General features: G+C 49.1%; 4 protein-coding genes across 5 annotated transcripts in view; 3 read left to right on the forward strand and 1 right to left on the reverse strand.

Annotated features, from left to right (window-relative positions):
• Fur2 (furin-like protease 2) overlaps positions 1-3,714 on the reverse strand; it is a 164,886-nt gene extending 161,172 nt beyond the window's left edge. For both annotated transcript variants that reach the window (XM_018029407.2, XM_018029406.2), the window contains exon 1: positions 2,654-3,714. The gene's annotated coding sequence lies outside the window, so the exon portion shown is untranslated. The remainder of the gene's footprint in view (positions 1-2,653) is intronic.
• A 301-nt stretch (positions 3,715-4,015) lies between these two features.
• Positions 4,016-5,094, forward strand: RpS17 (ribosomal protein S17). Its single transcript, XM_018028991.2, has 3 exons — positions 4,016-4,260; positions 4,552-4,703; positions 4,779-5,094. Exons 1-3 carry the CDS (start codon positions 4,258-4,260, stop codon positions 5,017-5,019), a joined length of 396 nt encoding a protein of 131 aa, XP_017884480.1. The 5' UTR covers positions 4,016-4,257; the 3' UTR covers positions 5,020-5,094.
• Positions 5,095-5,436: 342 nt separating this feature from the next.
• LOC108627903 (ubiquitin carboxyl-terminal hydrolase 3) lies at positions 5,437-13,146 on the forward strand. Its single transcript, XM_018029493.2, has 6 exons — positions 5,437-6,201; positions 9,529-9,676; positions 9,780-10,593; positions 10,903-11,145; positions 11,220-11,413; positions 11,560-13,146. The coding sequence occupies exons 1-6, from the start codon at positions 6,111-6,113 to the stop codon at positions 11,720-11,722; spliced, it is 1,653 nt and encodes a 550-aa protein (XP_017884982.1). The 5' UTR covers positions 5,437-6,110; the 3' UTR covers positions 11,723-13,146.
• A 4,358-nt stretch (positions 13,147-17,504) lies between these two features.
• On the forward strand, positions 17,505-21,422 carry LOC108627616 (phenoloxidase 1-like). Its single transcript, XM_018028925.2, has 9 exons — positions 17,505-18,677; positions 18,742-18,934; positions 19,016-19,239; positions 19,311-19,513; positions 19,577-19,994; positions 20,062-20,190; positions 20,267-20,600; positions 20,663-20,895; positions 20,963-21,422. The coding sequence occupies exons 1-9, from the start codon at positions 18,396-18,398 to the stop codon at positions 21,200-21,202; spliced, it is 2,256 nt and encodes a 751-aa protein (XP_017884414.2). The 5' UTR covers positions 17,505-18,395; the 3' UTR covers positions 21,203-21,422.
• The last annotated feature ends 365 nt before the right edge of the window (positions 21,423-21,787 follow it).

The following is a 21,787-nucleotide window of genomic DNA, read 5'->3' on the forward strand; positions in this document are numbered from 1 at the left end:
TCTCCGTACCAAGAAGAACGCAAAAAAATTGACCGGACCCAGGGGTTACGCGCGATCAAACGGGAATCAAGATACAGCGCTGATTAAAAAATCGTTTACCACGATATTAACCGCAGCTGATGCTAATAACTAGAAACGAAGTGCATACTATCGATCACGCGCGTGTCACGCACCGCGGCGCGGCTTTACAAGTTGTACAATACAATGCGATACAATACGGTTTCAAAGTTACCCACATCTCCGAGAAACTGTCTCGCGTACCGAATCCAATTACCGATGACACGCGTACTAGCCGGGAAGACGTTGATAACGACAACATCGAACAAACACACCGCTGCTGGCCTGCTGACGGTTTGCTGACAATTACGCTGTGCAATGAACACACACGTATCACGATCCCCGTTCCCGATCTCATCCCAATCAACGGACAAGTGTGCGCATACGCTATTCGTTTCTATTATCTACAAATTACATACTCCGAAAGTAACGCGGATTCTATGGGAACCTGATCAGATGTTCTGGACGGAATCCATCGAATAAGACGTTTACCGGATATCAAGCTCGATCTCGTAAACGTACCGTTTTCGCGACAACCTTTGTTCTCTGCCAAATAATAGGCGCTCGACTCAGATCGATTCCCAAGATTGCAGCACCTGATCAACGCTTCATAACATTTAATAAGCGCGAGGAATTATTCTTAAATTCAGCGTAACCCGTGATTCTATCTTACGCCATAAAATTGGCGTAGTAACATTAAGAAATCCTCGATTCCTACTTAATTCGCGATCTTTCGACACGAACCGTCGTTTTTACCTACTTCGCGAAACGAAAACGACTCGGCCGACGACGCACGCACGAATCGCTTTACGAGCCGTAAATTACAAAACCTGCTCGTTAACAACTCCTGTACACGTAAGTGTACTCGTATGTACCTACACGCTAAACGATACACAATCGATATTATTGATCGAGACTCATCACCTCTTTTCCTCTATAATTCAATGTATGTGCTAATGAACGTTACGACGAAATAAAGAGAAGTCGGTTCAATTCTGATTAATAAATGAATGTACATAAATCATGGAATTTCAGAATTGAAACTGAACACCGTTTAAATGCGCTTCATTACCTTGCAATAAATTCATCTAACATTTTAGGGATTGCGTCTTCTTTTCATATATTTCCACGTGTCTCACAATTTTCGCTTTATCCGACGTGAAAATGAATTCGTGCGAACTAGTACTATTACGAACATGTGGGGTCAGGATTGAATGCGATCGGTAAACACAGTTGAATCCGGAAACTAACGGGGAAGGAAATCTGGCCTAGCAGAGTGAACGGACGTCGCGATCCACCATAAATACGTGTGTTACGTACACGGTTGACAAGTACGGGAAACTTGTTCGAACAGGAAAGAGCAACTATTTTTTTGTCCTCGATGCAGCGAGCTCTCGAGAGAGCCGGCGTTCCACGGACACCGAATCGGAACACGGACGAGAATATAGAGAGAAAAGAAGAAATTTTACACGAAAACGGTGGTCAAGAACGCGTTTCAGCGAAACTTGATTAGATTCGACCTCTACGCGATTAGAAAAACGTGAAATCCGGCGGTGTACGTGCAACGAGTCCAAAAATCGATCGTTCTCATTTTAAATACGTCGATGTGCCGATGATATTGAGACCCGTGGCACGTCCCCTACGAAGGACGAACGACGGTACGTAGAATAAGATGTGAAGCGTTACTTACGGTGCGATACGCGATTTTTCCATGCGACCACAGCTCGTTTTGCTACGGCCCGATTAACAGGCGCGTGAAATCCCAACGCCGAGTCTCGGCTGCTTTCACAACTTGCTCTTTTTTTCTTTCTCTCCCGTGCGGCGAACGCAACGCGTGCACCGTTCCGTACGCGAATCACGGTCAGCTGTATTTTCGACGAAAGTGAAAGAATCGGGTTCATTGAACCACTCTTACGGTTACGCCAATTTTAATTCGTTGGATGAACGCGACTCCGTAGGTTTTAACAAGACAAAATTGTTCCGTGATAGCAAAATCCTTGATTAGATACGATTAGGAAGTTTAGCATTTATCAACAGTTACGATTAGCAATCAGATACTACATACCTGCTAAACCTCGTATTTATTTTTTCGACAAAAATGAGTATTCCATGCACACATTCACTTAACATCTACGGTCTAGCTTTTCCATACAAATATAAGAAAAATTCTTATATTTATTATTATATTTCCATGATTTTTCCACGACGAATAAAATTAGCATTAGGCGAGAAAAAATATTTATCCATATGAACTACATACTACGTACATACATACATATGGCGCGTTCCGAACGGATTGGGGCAAGGCTTCCAGGAGAAGTTTCACGAAGAGAAAGTCATTAGCACACGAGGACGACGTAAACCGCGTTGGGACCAAAGATCACGAGAAAGAGACGTGCTATTCCTCGTCATCAATGAAAATCTAAATGTATCATTGGTCTGAACGGTTTGACCTCGCGACAACTTCGGGTTCCAGGCGAATGATTAGAAAGATCAACGAAGCAAAATTTAATGGAGGTTAGAAAAATGACGGGATATTAGAAATTCCATTGATATTGGCTGGATCATGCCTTTTTCGAATTGGAAATACGCTTACCTGTTAAGGTATCACGCGCGGTGTTGCAACTTCCCGGTCGTCGTCGTCGTTGTCCTCGTCACGATGAAATTCCAGCGATCTTGCAACTGTACTCTTGTAAATGTCACCGATTCGGGCACTCGATGTATTCGTTATACGTACATATACTTAATTATACTACACGAGAGGAAACGAATATGTACGCGGCGATTTCGTACGCGGTTCGCGGCATGTTCTTTTGGCACGAGATCTCTGTACGAGGATGTTTAGTGATGAACGTCGATGACATGTGCGCGACAGATGGAAGGACACCCGCGCACTCTTCGGAACAAGTAAATGCATGCACGTACAGAAATGTATACGTAAGGACGCGGCGGCGTATCGCGAAAGGAACGAACGACTTACCCGATCGTCTTGTAGAGGCGAAACGTAGCACCGCACTGCACCGACTGCCCTCGGCTCTCGCTGTGCTCTCGGCCGCCGTTCGCCAACGCGATAAACAAACTCGTCGCCTCTCCTTCCCTCTCTCACGCTATTGCGCGTCCTTCTCCGTTCTCCCGTACGCTGTCTTCCTCCCGCCAACCGAACCGTGCGTCATGCGCCGTACGTCGCCCGCTTACTCAACGAAACTATTTCCCTCTCGTTCCTTCCTCGTGCCGCGTGTACTATCTTCTCGCTTTATCCATCGCCGTTCTCCTCGCTCCCGCTTTCCCGTTCATCATCTCTGTTACTCTTTCTTGAAATCACTCTGCCTCTGCCTCTGCCTTCTCGCTTATAGTCCGCCCGCCGTCGAACAGTGCTGCCAACAGAGTTCCGCCAAACACCAACGAGTAGAGAAGACGGGAGAACTCTCCGCAGCTTGTCACCTGGCGTTCACGGGTTTTCGATATTTTCCGAGCACGACGTTGAAACCGCCGGTACGGGCTGTCGCGGGATGCGAGCAACGATCGACTACGTTCGTACTCTCGAGGAAACCGAATGTCACTCGCGAGAATGATAAACTGCACACGTTTATGTTTGTTTCGTGACGCGACAACGCGACATGCGACATGTTTCGGAGCACTCGCATTACGTACTGGCACCGCGAATCTTATCCTTGTCTCTACCGCCACCTATCACGATTGACCGAATCATATCGCGATCCCGCCATTTCCTACGGCCAAGTCGGGTTATGTGTACATTTTTAGATTATTCTAATTAAACAGACTATTAGTCGCCGAATGCCGCTGATTCTTGGAATCCATCTGATTTACGGCGCAATTACAATTAAATTTCAATAAAAATCGAACTGCACTTTCTGCATTATCTTCGGTAGAGCAAATTGAATCCTGAGTCTCGTGAAGATGGTCAATCGTTCTGGTTCTCCCGTGACTCGATTCTAGATCCTTTTAAAAGCGGTACTGCAGTCCGTTAATCAATTTCGATTCAACTTTGGTTTGAATACCGATAGCTCATCGATCACAGTCGTGATCGTCCAATGTTCTCCAGGATCACTCGCAAACTCACATTCACAAACTCTACGATACAGGGCGCATGCGCAAGTGTCTTTCTTCCATCTCGCTTACGGTACTCTCTATCTTTGTCTTTTCCCGTCTCTTCCGGAATACGGATCATTGCGGATCATCATGGTGCGTATATTTCGGTGAAATCCATTTAATAAATCGGGAAAAATAGTAACGATCCGTTATCGAACGCGCAAACGAACCATATGCCGACGTATAGGCATAGTTTCAAAACAAAAGGCTCCGACTATTAGCCGTCTAAACGCGTAGGATGACGTGTTACTTGTTGTTGTCGTGCGCTTTGAGGTTATACGAAAGTGTCTTTGATGTTTTCATGGATTCTTTTATCCAGAAATCACGAGCGTGGAGGATGGTTGGAGTGTATTCATTTCGATCATAGAACAATTATGATTTCAGAGTCGCGTTAGAACGAAAACGGTCAAAAAGGCCGCGAAGCTGATCATCGAGAAGTACTACACGCGATTGACGATGGACTTCCATACCAACAAAAGAATATGCGAAGAAATTGCCATCATCCCTAGTAAATCTTTGCGAAACAAAATCGCTGGGTAAGTATTTAAAAGACAATACGTGTTTGATTATTCCCAACGCGTGTAAGTTTATAATTTTTGTTTGGTCGTCAGATTTGTCACCCACTTAATGAAGCGGCTAAGACACAGTCAAGTACGTGGAATATCTATTAAGCTTCAAGAGGAGGAGAGGGAACGCAGAGACAACTATGTCCCCGAAGTTTCTGCCCTAGAGCATGACATTATTGAGGTTGATCCAGAGACCAAGGAGATGTTACAAATGCTTGGATTCAACAACATTCCTGGACTTCAGCTGACGCAATCTCAGCTGCCACCATACAGCAGGCGTTCTTAATATTTATTTGTTTAATTAAACGAGACTGTTGGTATCGTGTTGTTCAATAAAACCGCGAGCTGACATTCTGAAAAACTCTTTTGTACATCTACAAAAAAGAAGACTCAGTTCACGTTCGATACAATATCTGATTCATCAACGACCCTGTTCCTTTTGTTTAAGAATAATATGCTTGGAAGGAGACCGTTCAATAAGTTCGGTGCTCCATTTAAGTGAGAACCGTCGCCCTTCCGCGTTACGCCCACGCATTCCAGGTTCTAGTCAGATTTGCGGGACAAGGGCTTCCGAGACTGCGCGACCTAGCAGCGAGCACGAGCCGAGGCTGAGTAATCTAGCCCAACCTGGGCTCGCTGGCTCGCGCGCATACAGAACGAGGAAGGGAGAGCTCGAGAGTGCGAGCGAAAAGACGCGATCGGACAGTACGAGCATGAGTGTCGAGTGAAAAGGGAGCGGTGAGGAGAGGGAGAACGTAGAACCGGCGAGGCGAGTCAGTCGACTATTAGTGATCTGTGACTCTGGAGGTAGGCAGTAGGCCGACCACCGCAAAACCGAGCCCGACGCAGCTCGGTTGCGTTCGGTCGGTGTCGGTAGTCGGAGCCAGTCGGGCGCTCCGCTGTTCCTTTTCGGTCGGCTCTGCTCTGCTCTGCTCTGCTCGTTTTCCTTAGTCCGTCGTCGCGCTGCGCATCGAAAACAGTTGCTGCATCCTTTCTTCTTCGTCAAAGCTAGTAGCACCCGAACGGGGAGTTACTGTAGTACCCTGTGTATCTCTTATTCCGCGCTATGTGACGGATATCGGGGGGCACCGAGCGTACCCCGCCTCCTCTTCGTCTTTGTATCATTCCCACCCTCGTCCTCCTCTCTGCTCGCGTTCTCCTTTTTTGTCCAGAGAAAGAGAGAAAGAGCACGTTGTAAACGCAGGCGGGCAGACAGGCAGGCAAGCAAGCAAGCAAGCAAGCAGGCAGGCAGGCAAGCAGACAGACAGACACGTACGAACGCGTACGCAAGTAAGTACATAGTACGTACGTACGCAGCCAGGCACTCGCCGACGCAGGGGCCACGAGGGCCCCGTGAAATCGTGTCTACGAGGAAACATGGAGTGTCCACATCTCGTGCAAAGCGTTCAATTCGGCGGTAACGACGTAGAAGCAAACTGCACAAAGGATCTACCGTTCGTCTGCGCAGGTAAGACCTGATATAAAAGCCCACGCCTCTACTCTCTACCTTTCCCCTTTCCGTCGAGCGTAGAGAAAGGTTTTAATCTCCCAAGGATCGTGTCCCCCTTTCCGCTTTTTCTTCGATCGACCCTGCATTTTCAACTCCGAGATTTCGCAGGTCGCCCGTTCGTCTCGATCTCGATCTTTTCTATCGCCTCCTCTCGTCCGTCGTCGTCTCCCTTTCTCTCTTTTCTTTTGCGTTCTTTATCCGCTCTCCGTCTGCCCATCGCGCCGCTCTCTCTTGTTTCTTTTTCTCCCTTCAGCCTCCATCTCGCTCTCTCTATCCCGGTTCTCGTCCCTCTTCTCATCCTCTTTCTCTCTTCACCTCTCGTGACCGAGGCCCCGGCCGTTCCTCTCGCGGCCTTGAGCCATCGTACCCCGAGAAGATGTAGCGAACCATTTCTGTTTTATACCCAAAAGGAACCCAATTGTGCATGCTTCGAGAAAAAAAAAAAGAAATTTTGCGATTGATACGTGCGCGCGAGCGAGCATCGTTGATAACTCGGTTAAACGTTCGGCCGTACGCCGTGTATCGTGAATCGAACTCATCGCGTGTACTCGTGTATACGCGATACACACGCGAACGTGTATATACGTGTGAACGCGAGAAACGACGCGACGCGACCGACGTGTCTTGCAGACGCGTGTGAGGGTGTACAGAGAGGCGTGCAATCATATACGTAGATAGGTACATGCACGGCTGATGCGTCGGTGTGCGTTCGCTGCGCTCGTGAGTTCTTTCGCGGAGCGAGCTTCGTGAATGTGGACGTGCGCGTGTGCATCGTCCTGCTGAGAGTTCTCAGTAAGTATGCGGCGCGGTCGTCATTGGAAAATCAATACCAGGCGGCACTAATCAGCTGGCCTGAGATCTGTCATTAGAACTCCTCGGATAAAATGCGTTCACCGTCCGTTGCCCGTCGGTCGATCGGCCGCCATTCGCTTCTCGTTCATCAATTTCGATCAGATTTCCGCTCGGCAACTTGCTCGATTTCTCGAGAATCATCGTCGTCTTCGAAGATCGATGGAAACTACGTTAAAAAGAACGTTACGCGAATGCTTCTCCGTCGTTGCTTTCTCCCATGCATCGACCGCGACTACTCCCTTCATCCTTTCTCTGTCCATCGGTTCGAGTACTGCTATATTTATCTCGAAATCGGCTCAATATTTTCGTCCGCTCTCCTCTGTCGAAGCGATCCGAGCGAAGCCCTAGATGGAAAATTTCATAATCGAGAATGTCGCGCCACGCTACACTGCTTCTTGTCTCTTTGTCAGGAAGCGGCGTTTCGCGATCGGCAACAGCCGGTACATATTCAATTTCTGAAAAGAGACATCCTTTTTAGAAAAGAACCTGCGAGCATTACGCACACCATGTCCGAGATACGGGAGAGATAGAGAGAAAATACGTGTGTAGGAAGAAGAGAATGGAACGAGACGAAGAGTCGAGTCAAATCGGGGAGCAGAGAGTCGTAAAGCATTTCGGAACAGCGATAGTAGTGGCGGTGCGATGGCAGTAGCCAATGGTGGCAGTGATGAGTCAGACGCCACGTTTTTCGCAAACTTTCGGCCGCTCGAGTTGGTCCGCGGTTTCCTAGACGTTCTCGCCAGGACGCGTTCAAAATGCGTCGCGACGTCGATGCCGCCGGCGTTGGTCATTACGCTCTTCCGTGGGATCGTTCACGCTCGACGAATCGCGAAGTATCCACGTTGCAAGATCAATTTAAATATCGAGCGAAAATCTCGGCAAGCTGCAACGACGACGGTATAAGTATAAGCTTGCTCTGTCGCGCACGAGTCATGCGAGAGAAAAATCGTCCCTCGTGGGCTATAAAAGAACCCCATGTCCCGCCCTTCTCCCTTTTCCCCTCTTCCCCATTCTCCATCCCCTATCGCCCATCCCCCATCCCCACGGCTCTCCTCTTCTGGCTCTTTTCCTGCGCTCCAAGCTGGTTCGGGGTTCGGGACGTTTGGGTACGACGTTGCAAAATCGATAACGGCGTCGTTGCTAATCGGATGCCTCGACACGAGTCGCATTGCTCGGGAAACGAATTTTTCCAACCGACCACGCTCATTCTTGTCCCCACGTTCTCGCCATACGTACGTACCGCCTATGTAACTCTCACAATTAGTTCAGTACATAGTTCATACGTTTGACGTTATCGCCTTTCCTTACCTACGATACGTTGCTCGACGAAATTCTTCGAGGCTCGGTGAATCGAATTGTTACGAAACGCGATAAAAGTTGAAATACTGGCAAGATACGTAGGAGTGCCAGGACTGATGTTCAACCATCGCTTTTTTCGTTTTTCATTACGTTCCATCACGGTTACCTTCTGCGATGGAGAGAGAGAGAGAGAGAGATCGCGGAAACTTTCAGACCTTACCTGTCTAACGGCGATTACCGTTCGATTTTGAACTTGGCCGTTCTGACGTAATATTCTAAGAATACACCGTGATTCCTACTATTCCGCTTCGACGTGAAATCGCGATTTATCGCTCGCATTAGGAATATCGGTCACCGAACGACAACGATCTCGCAAAAATTTATAGGATCTCGTCGCGATACTGCTTCGATGTGCGCGCGCGGACGATGCACCAGAACGCATCCAGACGCTTTCAGAGTTCTTAACAAGACGAAACGATAGAGCCGGAGTGCAACCTCGAGACGGTAAAACACACCTAGATACAACCTTGTGGAAGATTGAATTTCAATTCGCTTTTTTCGCGTGTGGAAACCAACGTCTCACTTTCCACGCGCTCCTATTTTTTTCCTCTGGAAACATTTGCCTGTATCTTTTTTTATTGTTCCTCATTTATTTAACGTGTCTAAAAATAGAGATGCATCGGACCTCGCGCCACGTAAACACGTAAGAAATGAGAAAGAAAAAAAGGAAGCGAGAATGCCAGTTACGTAGCGGAACACAGCATCTCATTATCGATTCGCCCGACTCTGGGCTGGAGCGCTTTTAATAATCGCCGAAATGCACCCTCGTGAAATTCGATCGATCCATCCAACGCACGCGGATTACTTATTCTCGAGATTGTGAAAATGCCGATGCGAATGGAAAAAAAGAAATGCTAGAAATGATAGCGCGTAGCGAAATGCTTTGCGATCGATCGACTGTGACGAGGGTGTAGGTCGGACAGTTCCTCCCACTTATGCTCGTTTCACGCGTTCTCTCGAGAATCGCGTATGCCGAAACTGAACGAAGCTACGGCGACTACGGATGCATGTATTTCGATTTGATTCCGATGCCAGCAGCTACTTATCGAGAATCCGTTTTGTTACTGTCGACAGTATGCGGCAGCGAGAAGAGTACGTGGCTCTGTCTGTATTGCGGAGCTGTTCACTGCGGACGATACGTGGCAGGCCACGCGTTGCAGCATCATGAGGAAAATACTCAGCACTGCGTTTGCATCGATTGTGAGAACCTAGCAGTATTCTGGTAAGCGGACACCCCCTGCGCTACGCGTAGGAGTTCACAATCTTTTTCGCTGAATTTTTTATACAAATGTTCGCCAACTAGCCAAGCTTTACCATCGTTTCAGTTACCTGTGCGATGAGTACGTCGTCAACGACACGACGAACGAACAAATCGAGAAAATACGTCGCGTCACGTTCCGGAAAGACGAGCACAAAGAAAACGAGGAGAATTGGAACATGTCGCCGTCTACGACGCCGTCCTCGAGGAGAGCCAATGGCAGCGACAATGACAACGAGAACGAGAACGACAACGACTCGGCGGACGCGCTATGGAAGGCGGAAGTTGTCGTGAGGAACCTCCGGCCGAGGACGGCGCGGAAGAGGCTACACTCGTTGGACGGGACGAGCGGAGACAATCGGCCGGCGACCAAGCGTAGGAGTTCCAAGATAACCAAAGAGAAAAAGGTCGTCGGCCTAAGGAATCTCGGCAACACCTGTTTCATGAACGTCGTTCTCCAGTCGTTCAACAACATCAGCCACTTTTGCGAATATCTCACGCAAATGCCGTGCCTCGAAGGGATACCCTTCGACGAGGCACCCTCTCACAGAGGACGGATCGTCACCCCTGGACGGGCGAAAGAGTTCATGAGCGACGCTCTGCTCGCGGAGGAGCTCAGAAAAGTTCTGCTCGGTTTGAATCTGGGTGGGTCGAATGGCCAGGCTATCTCGCCCGAGTGCCTCTTCCTCGTTATATGGAAAGTGGTACCGAGATTTCGGGGATACCAGCAGCAAGACGCTCACGAGTTTCTCACCTACATGCTGGACAGGCTGCACACGGAACTGCTGCAGCTGCTGCCTAGACTGGGTCACGAACCTCTAGGTCTGCGCGGCAAGCAGAGCATCGTCACAGCCGTGTTCGGAGGCACTCTTCTCAGCGTGGTAAGTCGCCGTGGATCGTTCGAACGTCGACCCTCGGACGTCGAAGCCGAATCATTTTCGACCGATGGAAATCGAGTCTTCTTTTCGAATTCGAACACTGTGAGAATGAAAAAAGCCGGGCGAGGGTCGACTTCTTATAGTTTATTATTCCAATGCGGAACGACGCGCGACGAGAGGTAGGACGAAGCGTGTGTGTGCGTGCGCGTGTGCCCCCTCCGAATCACCATTCTCTGGACGAGTCATTTTATTATTTATTTTCTTCTTGGGAGAGAAGCGCGGACAAATTATGGATCGCGTTTCCTCGCGCAGGTCCATTGTATGAACTGCCGTACAGATTCGAAGACGCACGAGCCCTTCCAAGATCTCTCGTTGGACATACCCGACAGGCTGCAGAGACGAACGAAGGAACAGGAAGAGGTGTGCAGTCTCACCTACAGTCTATCGAGATTCTTCAAAGTGGAGGAACTGGCCGACAGCGAGCTGTACTTCTGCGACAACTGCATGGGAAAACAGAGATCCACCAAGAGGTTTTGGATACACAGGCTGCCTAATGTTAGCTCAATACCGTTTACGCTCGTTTGCGAATTCGTCTGTTCGTTCGATTGACTATTGAAATTTTGTTTTAGGTATTGTGCCTTCACATTAAAAGATTTAGGTGGTGCAACTCTTATCGGTCGAAGGTCGATACGCAGGTGGATTTTCCGATGAAGTCTCTCGACATGTCCCCGTTCACGGTACGCGGCGTTAGCGGAACGAAACTGGGCACCTCGAACAGCCACCTCTACGACTTAGCTGCCGTTATCGTGCACCATGGTTCAGGGTATGCTCGGACTGACTCTCTGTTCTTCTCTTTTACATCCCGATACGTATCGCATACACATAATTAGTAAACTGTAGCGCCGTAAAATGCCCGTATCATCGATGTAACACATATTTTCGAAATAAACAGAGGAATATCCATTTTAGTGCTGGAACTGGACACTACACTGCCTTCGCTGTTCACGACGGACAATGGTTTCACTTTAACGACAGCTCTGTACGACCAGCAACCACGGATGCGGTCGCGAAGTGCAAGCCTTACATTCTGTTTTACGTGAGAAAAGAGTTCTCCATTCCGCCCCCCTTGTGACGTCATTTACCCAATCGGAACCGTCCCGATGGCGAGAGCCTCGACGACGACTACGATGACGATGACGACGAGGACGACTTAGACGACGAGAACGACGGCGACGATCGACCGAGCAACGGCCAACCAAACCACAAAGTCGATCGGTGTATACTATGAACTGCCGAACGGAAGAGGAATCCTGGATTTCTTCGAGTTTCTAAAATTGGGAGGAGGGAAGCGAATAATCGTCAAGTTTTTCTTGTCCAGCAATTCTTTCCTTTAAGCATGGTCAAGTAGAACCTGTCTCTTTAATTACTTAACCGGATCTAACACGAATCTCGATATCGTATACCAATATATCAGGCACGATGACGGAATCGAGCAGTTTCCTAATTTCAGAGCACCAGCGATCTTTTACCACGCGATAGTTAGCATCGAGCGCTTGTACGCGTTAGCGGTACTCAGGGCAGTATCCCATCTAGGATAGAGAGTTTTATCGTTGCGTACCAACGTGCATCGTGCATCGTGCATCGTGCATCGTGTATAGTGTATAGTGCATACCGATCCGATTAACCGTTTCCATGTACGCACACGGCACGGCAATACACGCACGAATACAGGTGCACGCATAGGGCGTGCTTCCTTTCCTTTTTAGAAACGACGAGGGAAGAAAGAAAACGTGCTCCGCGAGGCACACAGAGATCACGGAAATGCGTTGCCTTTAACGTTGATTTTTCTTCGCGTCCAGTCTCTCTCTGACCCTTTCCCCTCCCCTTCTCTTCTCTTCCCTCTTTCTCTCTCTATCGGACGATGGTCAACGACCATCGACTTCATCGAACCGATCAACAGACTCCCAATCGTACAGCATAGCGGCATAACGCCTGATGCGTACACATACATAGCTTTGATCAAAGCGAAAACGACTGATCTTCTTGGTAGTTAGGTTCTTTCGTAGACTTGCAATTAGAGAGCGACGTTCGCGTTATTAGCGTTATTCGCGAGGGAGTTGGAACCCTTCATCCTCGGCCACTTAATACGCGTTTTCTCATCGAATGTTATCACACACAGGAATACGACACGAGTATACACACGCGAACCGTTTTACATAAGTATTCGTTGGCAAGATACACGTATGTATGCATGTATGTATACAGACACGACGTTCTCTCTTTTTCCCTGATCCTCTTTTCATCGTCCAGGGATCCCCCTAAGGCTCGGCGACTCTTATGTGATTATTTAAAGACTTATTTTTTCTATAACGATAATAATTTAAAGAACGGTGAAAAACGTAGTGACGAAACGTTTTGTTAAGGCGATAAACTCGATAATCGTGTATCTTCGAAAAGCCAACGCGAAAATTGAAAGAGTACGAGCATGCGACACACTGTTATCGAGGGCAAACGAGATATGTACGAACGACGTATAAATAAAGAACATGAACTGATGACACTATTGTTGCGACTACTTCCGAATACTTTATATTAATCACAGCTGGTTACATCGAATCTCCGGTTCTGTACGTCTACATATTTCGTTAAAGAGCGTGCATCAAAGAGATGCAATAATTGCGGTATCGCGATTTTGACGAGAACGCGATCGAAACGATCACGGTACCTGTCAAACCTACAAATATACAGAAAGCAATAGTTGCAAAAGGTAAGGCAATGGTAACTATTGCAATTGCTCTCGGTAGTTCGTATACTATATACAATACGCGTTGCGTCGCGTATAAATGTCGAGTCAACCCTTCCTCTTGTTCGGCGAGGCACGAGTCTTATTTCTCGCGGACGACGAACCGCGATTCATTCCCGATCTGTACTTCGAAATCGATCCGAAGGAGATTGGTACGATCATACGATAGAATCTCAGACAGAGACACCCGCTCTGCAGATTCCTGTTTTTCCTGACGCGCTTGGAACTTCTCTTGCCGGATTCTCGACGCGCGCCTTCGTTCTCGCTCTCGTTCAATTCCTCGTCCAATCGTTTCGGAGCCACAACGCTCCGAAATTTCACTCGATTCTTTCTTGTCTCCGTCGGAACGTTTTGCATCTCTTCTTGCGTCACTTCCAAAGAGACTTCTCTGCCAGAAATCTCCGGCGTGGCTTCGCCGCTTTTCACGAAAAACAAGGAATAAGGATCCTTCGATTCCGAACGTACAGACTCGTCGTTCCGCAACGCGTTCTCCTGGTTGCGCTCTTCACGATCGGAATCGAGCTCTTTGAACGCTTGAACCCACAAATCGTCGCGATCGTAACGCCTACAAGGATTTTCGCCGCTGGACGGACTTCGAGGCGTCTCCCTCACGTCAATCTCTCTGATTGACGATTTCTGCTCGCAAACTATCGATGAAATTTCATCCGGAGAATCTATACTTCGTTTCGTACTAGCTTTTTCATCCGTTTCGTTAAACATGTCAAGCTTCTTCGCCAGAGACGATTCCGAACAACTCTCCACCGAGCTGTCGCACTCCTCTCGATAATCGCGATTCCTGTAGATGATGTTGGCCGATTTCGAGCTAGGCTCGTTCTCGTCTCGTCTCTTCGACCTGTTCCATCTGGCCGAGAACTTCTGCACCAACTTCTTCATTCCGGACGTCTCCCGATGATCCTCTAGCTCTGCAGCGTGACCGATCACGTCCGCGACCGAGTCTTCGAGACCAGTTCCTGCTAATCTGGTTATGCTCGGATGGACGTCCAGCTTGTACCTAGCGTCCTCCTCGTCTTCGTCCTCGTCCTCGTTCTCGCCTCGAGCCTCGTTCCGGTCCTCGTTCAGATTGCTCAGTTGGCCGGGAACCTTGAACTTATTCGAGGCTACGCTGGTCTTCTCCGAAATCGTGAACGGAAATCTGTCCTGACTTCTCTTCTTGAACCGAGACGTGTCTCTCGACCGCTCGTAGCACAACTTAGACGTCGAGGAGGAAAACTGTGGACACTCGTAGTAGTTGTCCACGAGGAACGCGGCGGTGTCGGATCGGATGCTCCTTGTTTGCTTCCCGATGCTCCTTCGAAACTGTTCAGCTGCTAGCTTCTCCAGGGAGAATCGTAGCCTGTCGCGATTCTCTGACACGCTCTTCTCAGCGAATTCCTCTTTCTCTGGAGACGAGTTTGCGAACTTCCGTTCTTCCGAACTCTGCGTCTCGTTGCAGCTCCCGTCGCCTATCCGGTTCTCGAATAAATTCGTTTTCCTCGTATCTGGGATCTTTTCGTAAATCTCTCCCTCGTAGCCGCCGTAGTAATTGGCTCGGTAGGTAAGCAACGGAGAATCCACCGGCGATTCGGGAGTCTTCGGGATGTAGATCGTGGGTTCGACATAGTTTTCAGGTTCCGCGAGGCCCGCGATAGGCTCTTCGACGCAGCGACTCTGCGAGCCGCTGTTTGACGAAACGCTGCATTGCTTGCTTCTCTGGCTGACGTTCTCGTGCTTCCCCGAACTATTAGAGAAGTTCGACGATCTGCACGTGTCGGTGTGGAATTTCGCGCTGTCGCCGCGATCCCGATTCTCTTCCTTCCCCGTGCTGTTTCCCTCGGATCGCGACCGATCATCGTCGCTCGTCATCGTACGTATTTGCAAGGAGAACGCCGGCGACTCGGTCCGATCGGTGCTCGTTTCGTCCTTCGTAGACACTCGATTACTTTTGCTCTCTTGCTCGTTCGCCGCGTCACTGGTATTGGTGACTGGGGATCGTGCAGGCTTCTGCATGATCTTATAACTTTGAACGAGGGGTGAACTGGCGCGTGATTTGCTAACGCGTCCGCTGGCTACCCGCGCGGAACCAAAGTGGAACGACTCGGGCAACGATGGACTACTCTTGAACGATCTTTTACTAGAACCGATCGGACTCGTTCCTTGACTACTACCCGCTCGCCCGGTTTCGTTCGGTTTGTCGCGACTCACGATCGACAGCTTGCTTCTGTGGGTAGGTATCTTGACGGGTATTTTGGATTTCTTGCCGAGGGATCTGCAGGAAGGATCTTCGTTGAACGATCTCGAATGCTCCTCCATCGAGATCGTGTTCTCGGAGGACTCCGGTCTGGAAACTGTTTTGTCGTCTACGCGGGGACTGGGGCTCGCGGATTCAGGTATAGAGATCGTCTTGTCGTCGACGTTGGCGCCGGGACTGGCACGGGACTCGCTGTTTCGCTCGGACATTCGCTCCGTTTGCTGCTGCTTCAGCGACGCGTTTGACAGTGCCACCATCAGGGTCGCCGTGTCCAATCCCTCCGTATAGCCTTTGCTAGTCGGTGACGTGCAGCACGAACCTTCTTGCGAATTCAATACTAACGCAGGAACGTATTCCTTGTCGTTATTGACTTCGGCCGAGTACTCATCGCACGTCTCGCTTTTATCTGGATATTCCGATTGGTAGTAATTGTGCGATAACATTTCTGTATCCTCGCTCGTGCAGTATCTGTCTCCAAGGGGTTCCGGAGAGGACGCGATATCATCGGACGGAGGAAAATTCGTCTCGTTGTCCTGGTCGTAGGTCAAGATGCATCGCGATATCGCTTGTTTCAAGGCTTTCGCATCGGTGATAGTCGACGGATCCAATTCTATTTCGTTCTCCGGTGCGTTCTCGAACGCCGGGTCCTCTACGATGGTTTCCGGCAGCTGGGAACTTCGCAGAGTCGTTTGATCCTCGAACATCGTCGTCACCGTCGTTTCGCCAGAATATTCGTTTGGACATTGGGTCGGACATTTCTCGTTCGGATACTCACTCGAACATTCCTCTGGACTTTCGTTCATAGCCCGTTCATCGGGCATTCCCTTGTAACTTTGTTCGTCTACGGTTTCGGCGTACATCAATGTGTCGAGTTGTACCACTTCACGAGGTGACTCTTCTCGTATCCCGGTTTCTGGAGAGGCGTTAGTAAGAATCGGCATTTCGTTCGGTGTCCGCGAACACTCTCTGCTCCTATTATAATTTTGAAGAATCTCCTCTCTGGCCGAATAAAACATCGGCTCCTCCTCGTGGTTGATTAGCATGTCCTTCGCGTTTCGACAGCCGTTCTCGCTCCTGGCCGTGGTCACCGTTCTGTAGACGGGCGTCTTCTTCTTCGAAGAAGGGAAACGAATCGACGGATCGTTGGCGCGATGCGCCGGATAAACGTTGGCGAAGCTCATCCTCGAGGGAGACGAAACGATATTTTCGAGACAAGCGTTCCGCGAGGAATCGACCAGACGATTGGACGATCTCCTCGAGGACACGGGGGGCAAGTAATCGTTTTGAAATTTGGCGGTTTCGTACACTTCCAAGGAGATACCGATCTCCCTAGCCGTGGCAGCCATCAGGCGGTCGATCCTCTGGTTCACGTCCCTCCTGTCCGACGTTACCTCGTAACTGGATTCCGCCTCTTCGCTGCCGGAACTGAGATTCTGCAGGATCACGCCAGGGCAGGTCCTGTACTTGGCCGAAGGTGGCAGCGAGAGGGATTGCCCGTCCCCGATTCTGTCCCTCGGTGAGTTCTCGCTGGACGCAGCGACGGAGTAAGGGCGAAGGAACATCGAACTTCCTTGAGACTGGGAATCGCCGCACGGTTTCTTTCGCCGATCGCGATACAAGCCGGGCGACCTCGCCGACAACGAGAAGAGCGTTTGGCGATCAGCGTTGCTCGTTGACATATCGAATTCCAAGACCGATCGGTGCTCGCAGTCCAAACACTCCTTTGTTCTGCTCTCGTTCGACGAGCTTTTGCCTTCGGACCTTTGACTGCTCGAATCGTTTCTAGTCGAGGAAACGCTCTCGCTGCGGTTCGAGACGACCATCGCTCGGTTTCGCGCGTTCTCCAGACGAATCTTCGCCCTCCTACGCGTTCGCGCGTCCTTAGCTCTCAGATCGGAATAGGATCTCCTCGCAAACGACTCGCCCGGGGAGTCCAGCTCTGCCTCCTCTTTCTCGATGTTCTCGACGATCCGATTCGTCTCGCTTTGGAAATAAAAGTCTCGCTGTCTAGACAAACGGCGGCTGATGTCGATCACTCGACTCGCTAGGCACGCGGCTTGATTCGGCGACGGGAGATGCTGCAGACGCTTCCTCAGATCGGAAGGGGAACTCTCGTCGGAACTGGTGTCGCCTCGCGGGTTATCTTCGTCCTCGTTGAACGAACGATCTGCACCATCAGGGTTACGTCCACTGTTTATTCGTCGGGTTAATCGTTAAAACGAGCGGCCTCTCTTTCAAATCGCTCCTGTTCGAATTCCGTCTTAAAATTGGCAAGTTCGTACCGTACCGTCGTCGGAAAGCAATATGCCATCGTTTTGTACAACATAAAATATAGAATGATCGGATTCGATTCGGATATGATACGAGAGGAAAATGAAGGGGAGATTAGGTTTGAAAGATCGTCGTACCAGCGGAAGATGACAAGGGGCTGGGCGTTTTCACTTCTGCGTTCTCTAAAATTTCGTCGTCGTCGCCGTCGTTTAACATATCGAGTCCATGGGAAATGTGTCGCTGATATTCTATCCACGGATCTGCGACGGGAGGTTAATCAGAAACGTTTAAATCGATCTGCGGTCAGCGTGACACGGAAAACAAGAGAATGCACGGTTCCGCTTAGGTACACGAAACAACTGGATTGTCACCTGGCACCTGTTCGATTTCGAATCCGCTGGGATTTAGGCAACATATTTTTAGACAGCGACAAATTTTCCTGGTTTCTGGCGAAACCAGGAAAATTACACTTTATCCTCATGGATGTTATTTTACTCGTTGCGGGTTTTGCGGTTGTTGGAGAACGTCGGTCAGACTGTATATAAAGCGGAGCTGGCTACGGTCATTATCCTTACTGTCGAGACGTTGACGTTCGCTCTTGGACATTCCACCGCGTATCATACGCAACCGTTTGCGTGTTTTATAATCGATTTAAAAATGACAGACAAGTCGAATATTCTGTATCTGTTCGATCGGCCATCCGAACCAATTTACGTTCCCAAGGGGAACGAGAAAGTCTCTTTCGATATTCCACCCAACTACCTGGTGAGTACAGATCGCGATCGCGTCTTTCTTAATTTACGTTTCACGTTACGATCGATTCGTTCAGCCCGAGCAGTACCGAAATGTCGCTGTTCAAGTGCTGAATCGGTTTGGCGACGAAGCAGAGACGAAGATTCCGGTGAAACAGATATCTCTTCCGGATCTGAGCGTTCCGATGCAACTGGGACGTCGTCAGCCCTTCTCGTTGTTCATTCCGGCCCATCGGAAGATGGCTGGTCGGTTGATCGACATCTTTTTGGGTAAGTTTCCGTGCAGTCGTTCAATAATCGTAGCGACTCGTAAAGTTTTCTAACACTGCCGTACTTTGCATCGCGTGGTAGGTATGCGAACGTACGAAGACTTCCTGTCGGTTTCGGTGTACTGCCGCGATCGTGTGAACCCAGATATGTTCATCTATGCTTTGTCGGTGGCGATCCTTCATCGTCCCGATACGAAAGATCTGCCGATACCGCCACTGAACGAAGTGTTTCCGGACAAGTATGTGGACAGCGGAGTATTTTCGAGGGCGCGGGAGGAAGCCAACATCGTGCCCGCGGGTTCTCGGGTGGGTCACGATTTTCCAAATACCTTCGTTCAAACTCACTGAGAACGAGTTACCGATGCACGAGTTTACAGATACCGATCGAGATCCCGAGAGATTATACTGCGTCGGACTTGGACGAAGAACACCGTATCGCTTACTGGAGAGAAGACATCGGCGTGAATCTTCATCACTGGCATTGGCACCTGGTGTATCCCTTCGAGGGAGACATCAGGATCGTTAACAAAGATCGCCGCGGAGAGATCTTTTACTATTCGCATCAACAGATCATCGCGAGGTATGTCACAGATACAGATTGAAATCTGGAAGTTGAAAAAACACGAGGTGGGGACTTTTTCAGATACAATTGCGAACGTCTATGCAACAAACTCCCGCGAGTGAAGCGTTTCATCAACTGGCGCGAGCCGATCCCGGAAGCTTATTTCCCGAAACTGGACTCTCTGGTCGCCAGCCGCACGTGGCCGGCTCGGCACGGCGGTGCCGTCCTCAAGGACGTCAACCGACCTGCGGACGACCTGAACTTCGACATCCAGGATATGGAAAGATGGCGCGATCGCATCTACGAAGCGATCCACACAGGATCCGTGATGAACGCGAGAGGAGAAAGAATTCTGCTGACCGAGAAGGATGGCATCGATGTGCTCGGAAACATCCTCGAGGCCAGCATTCTCTCCGTCAATCGAAACATATACGGGGATTTGCACAATTTCGGCCACATCGCCATTTCCTTCGTGCACGATCCGGATCATCGTTATTTGGTGCGAGACGAAGCGAGATAAATTCAACATAACAATTATAGAACGCGCGCGTTTTTTCCTATTTCAGGAAAATTTCGCTATTATGGGTGATACTGCGATCAACATGCGGGACCCTATATTCTATCGATGGCACGCGTTCGTCGACGACGTTTTCCAGGAACACAAAAACACGTTACCTCCCTATTCCGTTGCACAGGTAATCGAAGCCGATCAGATTCATCGAAACCATCCGGATCGGAAAGAGACGAAAGATCCGTTTATTTAATTTTTAGTTGGACTACCCAGGCGTCGAGATAACCGACGTGAAGCTGACGTCGTCGCGTAACCGACAGCAACGCAACGTTCTCGAGACTTTCTGGACGAAGAGCGACGTCGACATGTCCCGTGGGCTCGACTTCACTCCGCGTGGCCCTGTGCTCGTTCGCTTTACTCACTTGAATCACGCCGATTTCGTGTACACCATCGTCGTAAACAATCGTGGCAACACTCCGCGAAGAGGAACCGTCCGCATCTTCCTCGGACCCAGGCAGGACGAGCGCGGACTGCCGCTTCCGTTCAGGCAACAGAAGAATCTGATGATCGAGATGGACAAATTCACCGTCACGCGTACGTTCTCCTTTTCGTATATGTAAAGATGTGTCGCGGCTGATGCACGTTTGATTCGGCAGTTCGCCCAGGGCAAAACACGATTGAACGTAAGTCGACGGAATCTTCGGTGACCATTCCTTTCGAGAGGACCTTCCGCAACGTGGATCAGAACAGACCGACGGAGGCCCTGGCCTTGGACCAGTTCAACTTCTGCGGATGCGGTTGGCCGCAACATCTGCTCCTGCCCAGAGGAAACAAAGAGGGATTCCCTATGGATCTGTTTATCATGATATCCGATTATAGCGGCGATGCTGTAAGCGTTTCTTCGTACAAGTCGTCCGCGTATGATTCCGACGCTGATACTTCTTTCGTTACTTAAGGTTGAACAAGACGAGTCGCCGAGCTGCAGAGACGCCGTGAGCTATTGCGGGTTGAGGGACAGAAAATACCCTGACGCTCGTCCCATGGGATACCCGTTCGATCGGCAACCTCGCGCTGGCGTCGAGAATCTACCTCAATTCCTTACCGGAAACATGGCCGTGGCTGGAGTGACCGTTCGATTCTCGGACACGGTTGTACCCAGATCCGGATCCGGTAGTGTCGGAAACTCGCTCATGTAATAATCTTCCGTAATAAGCACTCTTCTCGGATCTTAATGTTAAACGCTTGAACTTTCAAAGGAAGATCATTTACGCTTAGCTTTAGATATAAATATAACGAGTCAGTCTTGACAAATAAAGTAAGATGCAAATATAAAACGGAAAAAAAATCTAAAATCTTATCTTGAATTGTATGCTGATTAATGATCAATAATCTGATCAATAAATAAATGAAGACGAATCTTGGCATTTTCATTTTACGACCTACTCTCTGCTCTCTGACAACTGTTTTCCTTTTAACTTCGATATTTAACGAGTTACGTATGATTATTTGGCATTTTAATGATGTTGACAAAATCCGACCATCCCGGCGTCAAAACGGCGAACTTTTGGCAAAAAATTTCATTTTTCCTTAATTACTCCTAAACCGTTGAATCTACGGGAAAATTGTATAAAACCTTTCTTGTAGAGGACGATAAGATCTACAATCTCTGTATAAAAGTTTGTCGCTAGCGTCAATAGTTTACGCGTTATTGACGAAAAACGAAAAAACAGTTTTTCGCAAGTTACTCGTAAACTATTGATGCTAGTGAAAAAGTTTTATAC

This window comes from Ceratina calcarata, unplaced genomic scaffold (assembly GCF_001652005.2).
Source record: "Ceratina calcarata isolate Rehan_Ccalc_2016 unplaced genomic scaffold, ASM165200v1 scaffold48.2, whole genome shotgun sequence".
NCBI lineage: Eukaryota > Metazoa > Arthropoda > Insecta > Hymenoptera > Apidae > Ceratina > Ceratina calcarata.

What these genes read in the sequence shown, in the direction of transcription:
- RpS17 (XM_018028991.2), top strand. An exon ending in TTGCGAAACAAAATCGCTGG is followed by an intron (nt 4,704 to 4,778) that starts GTAAGTATTTAA and finishes TTTGGTCGTCAG; the next exon opens with ATTTGTCACCCACTTAATGA.
- LOC108627903 (XM_018029493.2), top strand. Translation starts at nt 6,111, where the DNA reads ATGGAGTGTCCACATCTCGTGCAAAGCGTTCAATTCGGCGGTAACGAC. An exon ending in GAGAACCTAGCAGTATTCTG is followed by an intron (nt 9,677 to 9,779) that starts GTAAGCGGACAC and finishes CCATCGTTTCAG; the next exon opens with TTACCTGTGCGATGAGTACG. An exon ending in ATCGTGCACCATGGTTCAGG is followed by an intron (nt 11,414 to 11,559) that starts GTATGCTCGGAC and finishes TATCCATTTTAG; the next exon opens with TGCTGGAACTGGACACTACA.
- LOC108627616 (XM_018028925.2), top strand. Translation starts at nt 18,396, where the DNA reads ATGTTATTTTACTCGTTGCGGGTTTTGCGGTTGTTGGAGAACGTCGGT. An exon ending in CTCCCTATTCCGTTGCACAG is followed by an intron (nt 20,191 to 20,266) that starts GTAATCGAAGCC and finishes TTTAATTTTTAG; the next exon opens with TTGGACTACCCAGGCGTCGA. An exon ending in CCGATTATAGCGGCGATGCT is followed by an intron (nt 20,896 to 20,962) that starts GTAAGCGTTTCT and finishes TCGTTACTTAAG; the next exon opens with GTTGAACAAGACGAGTCGCC.